The following is a 3,929-nucleotide window of genomic DNA, read 5'->3' as shown; positions in this document are numbered from 1 at the left end:
ACTACACTCCTCCTTCAACAATACTGGTATCAACCCATGTTTAATCTTATTTTTCCTTGCTTCCCATACTCTATGGTAGCATATACCATGTCCATCCACAAGTACTCCTCACCCCAGGCCAGCAGGTAGCAGAGAGAGAAGAGTAGACATTCATCCCTATCCCATATAATGGAAGGCTTGACTGAGAGGATCCCAGGAGGATGGAGACAGACCGCCATACACCCCAACTATTGCTGCTCACCTGAGAGATTTGCTGTGGACACCCTTCCCAGAATGTGGATGTGCAAGTTGGGCAGCAAAAACGAGGACCTGTGGGAAGCAACTGCCTGCACAGACTAACTGCCTACAAGGATTAACTGTGCTCTGTCATGGGACTTGAGTCCCTACACCACCCTTGACCTTCCCTTTCTTCTCCATTTTCCCTGCCGCAAGGTCCCACCATGGACTCCAACCACAGACTCCCACCACAGATGCTTTATAAGCCTAACACCTCCTTGCAGTCAAGGCTGATGCCATCGTGGGCTCTGCCCAGCCCCCTCAGAGACCCTAATAAATCCCTCTTGTGTACTATTTGGCCTTGTGCATTCCTCCCTCAGCAACCTAATTGAAAATGTTTGGAATATTGTTTAACACGCAGAGTACTTGCGTAGGATACACAGAAAACTCGATATAATAAAATCAGTGATACCAGATCACTGTCAGTTTTTAACAATGTGACAACATTATGGAATAAATTTTAGAGTATTCAGTTCAATGGCATATACAATCTTCAGAATGTGGTACACCCATCAATTCCTCAGTTCTCATTGTATCAATCCGCAATGAGATCTCATAACCTTTGGATGGTACTTCCCCACATTTCCTCTCCTAACACAAGCAACCATCAATCTTTTTTTGTCTCTATGGCTATAGATATTTTGCCTGGTGCCCAGGGCCCTTCCATGTCTTGGTTAGTGACAAAGGTCATGGTTTGTTTTGTTTTGTTTTGTTTTTGATTGTGTATTTGTTTCTTTTTTTCTTTTCTTTTTGTCTTTTTATTTTTTGGACTGTACCTGGGGCATGCAGAAGTTCCCAGGCCAGGGATTGAACCCATAGCACAGCAGAGGTCAGAACACTTTTGTAACAAGCTAGCCACCATAGAACACTGGCTATGTTTTTCTGAATATAAATACTGCACAGCTTCTAGTTATACACTCTCAAGAGCTGCATAACTTTTGTTTCACTTTGCCGTTTTTTTCTTTTTTTTTTTTTTCCATTTACAATGCCTTACATAACAGGCACAAGTGCTTACGTGCACAAGAGAGAACTTGCGTTTACTTCAGGGATGAAATGGATTTATTTATTTATGTGATTTTTTTATTAAAAAGATTCCATTGGAATAGGATCTCATTAGCTGATCTCATTTTTTTTTTCTCTCTTTGGGTTACTGTTCAAGTACGGAGCTCTTATTTTATATTAACTGGGCTAATTTCATAGAGAAGTAAACCCTGACTGAAGGTGATGCTCAGATTGCTAGGAGACTAGAGTCTTGTGATGTCACAGCTACTCAGGCTGGCAACCATTGTGATGGATTGGATAGTTTATCTGTGTAGGCTTACCAAAGCATCATTTAAAACTGCAGAGTTCAAAAGCCATGCAGGTGAGAAAAGTAGCTGAAGAGAAATTTATCTGAGATGGCACATGCTCCTTCAGAAATTCAAGGTGTGTCTCCTAAAGATGAATCAACTGGTTCAGAATCCTCCATTACATCTCCATGGTGTGATAACTCAATCACTGGGGACTTGGACTTGAGGTCTCAGGTTGAAGAAAAAGCTTTCCAGGCTTTGTCTGAGGGCTCCCTGACGAAAGAGCCATGCCACACATTGTGTGCCTCTGAACCAGATGGAGATAATGATTTTCCTCCTCTGCCCTTTCCCAGAAAACTTTGGGAAATTGTTGAAAGTGATCGATTTAAGTCCATTTGGTGGGATGAAAATGGAACCTCGATCGTGATTAATGAAGAACGTTTCAAGAAAGAAGTTCTGGAGAGAAAGGCTCCCTTCAGAATTTTTGAAACTGAGAGTATGAAAAGCTTAGTTCGACAGCTTAACCTTTATGGATTTACTAAATTGCGAAGGAATTTTCAAAGACCTGCCTCACTAGCCAACATTCTGGCAGAAGATAATGAAGTCTCTGCTTGGAACAAGGTATTATGAAATGTCCAGTTACTATTTACAGAGGGACATCTGCAAATATGTTCATACATATAGGGTCATAGTAGACCTTGAAAGTGGGACGAAGTACTGCTACGCTTTTAAGTTGAAGGCCACTTGGTCATAAAATATTTAGGGTGATAGAGAAATTTCCTAGCCACCTGGAGCCTTCTCGATGAACCTCACCCAATACAAGCCCCTGAACCTCATACTGTTACTGTAAATGCACCAGGCATTTTTATTTAAGGACCATAATTGCCTGTTCCCACTACATAAATTTTTGAAAATGTTAGTAATAGATGAGTATTATTTCCTGACATTAACTCTGTGTGATGAAACAAGTCAGATTTTTATGGATTCTTTGTCCTCGTATCTTTGTTTAAAAGGTCACTAAATACCTTTCTCTTTTGGTTTTAGCTGCAGTTCTACCATAATCCAAATTTTAAACGAGGCTGTCCCCATCTGTTGGTGAGGATGAAAAGAAGAGTCAGGATGAAATATGCTTCTCCAGTATCGGCTTCTCTACTTCATGGTTGCAGCAAGAAGCGCTCTAGAACAGGGGGTGATGTGGATAACCATAATTCTGATGTGGCTGCAGAAACTCGTGGAGAAGATGCATTTTCAACCTCTACAAACCTAAATGTGCCTTTAATAAGATGGCCTTCTATGAGTCAGAGAATTTCTAATACAACTACCCCAACTAGAAGTGGTCTTTCTTCTCCATCATCACCTTCATTCAGGCCACCAGGACAAATTGTCATGGCTCAACATGCTATTTTTAGTCAGTTGACCACGTTTCACATGCACTCACAAAGCAGCTACTCTCCAGCAAGTGGCCACGTCGTGAATTTCATTACAACTACCACTTCCATTTCTCAGTACCGCTGTATTTCTAACTTCCCAAGTGGTTATTTTGGACTGAGGGTGGAGCCTTCTCCTTTGCCAACCAGATACCAGAATATATCACCAACTGAGTGCCCTGTGTCTAACCCGCAACCAGCAGCCCATCCATGGTTCCCAATGCCAATGGCCACTGACACATCAGCTGCCTCGCTTTCAAGGCCAAACCCTCAGACCTCTTCCGTATCTGAACATCACCCTAATTACCACTGACCTATCAAAGGACTATAGGTAATGCAGGAGAGTGAAGATGAAAATTTATGCTGGCAATGTCACCAAATTCCTACAATTCTGTTATTTCAGCAATAAACTTGTATGTTCATCTTCATAGCTTCAATTTCTTTACTTTTGACACAGTTAAGAGTAAAAGGATGCTGCATTTCTTTTTCTAAAATGATTTTTCCTTCATAGCTGGTATACTGTGTTCTATCACTTTCATACTGTGCCGCAAAGTGGCCCCGTCACAGACCCACCCACCCAAGACCCACACCCACACACATACATATCCTTTGTTTCACATTATGCTGCATCAAAAGTGACTAGAGATAGTTCCCATTGATATACAGCACGACCTCATTGCATACCCGCTCCACATGCCATAGTTTGCATTTTCAACCCCCGAATCCCAGTCCATCACAATCCTGCACACTCCCCCTTGGCAACCAAAACCCTGTTGTCCAAATCCATGGGTGTCTTTCCTGTGGAAAGCTTCAGTTGTGCCATATATCACATTCCACACATAAGTGATGTCATATTGTGCTTGCCTTCCTCCTTCTGGCTTACTTCACTTAATAGGAGAGTCTCCAGTTCCAGCCGTGTTGCTGCAAATGGCATTAT

General features: G+C 41.9%; 1 protein-coding gene across 1 annotated transcript; it reads left to right on the top strand.

Moving 5' to 3' along the window:
* Positions 1,674-3,305, top strand: LOC110257920 (heat shock transcription factor, Y-linked-like). The gene is made up of 2 exons (XM_021080922.1): positions 1,674-2,186; positions 2,610-3,305. Exons 1-2 carry the CDS (start codon positions 1,674-1,676, stop codon positions 3,303-3,305), a joined length of 1,209 nt encoding a protein of 402 aa, XP_020936581.1.

This window comes from Sus scrofa, chromosome Y, assembly GCF_000003025.6.
Source record: "Sus scrofa isolate TJ Tabasco breed Duroc chromosome Y, Sscrofa11.1, whole genome shotgun sequence".
Taxonomy (NCBI): Eukaryota; Metazoa; Chordata; class Mammalia; order Artiodactyla; family Suidae; genus Sus; species Sus scrofa.
The sequence above is the reverse complement of the archived record's forward strand: the minus strand, read 5'-3'. Positions and strand labels throughout refer to the sequence as shown.

Coding starts and splice junctions, on each gene's coding strand:
- LOC110257920 (XM_021080922.1), top strand. CDS start 1,674: ATGGCACATGCTCCTTCAGAAATTCAAGGTGTGTCTCCTAAAGATGAA. Junction 2,187..2,609: donor AAGTCTCTGCTTGGAACAAG/GTATTATGAAAT, acceptor TTTTGGTTTTAG/CTGCAGTTCTACCATAATCC.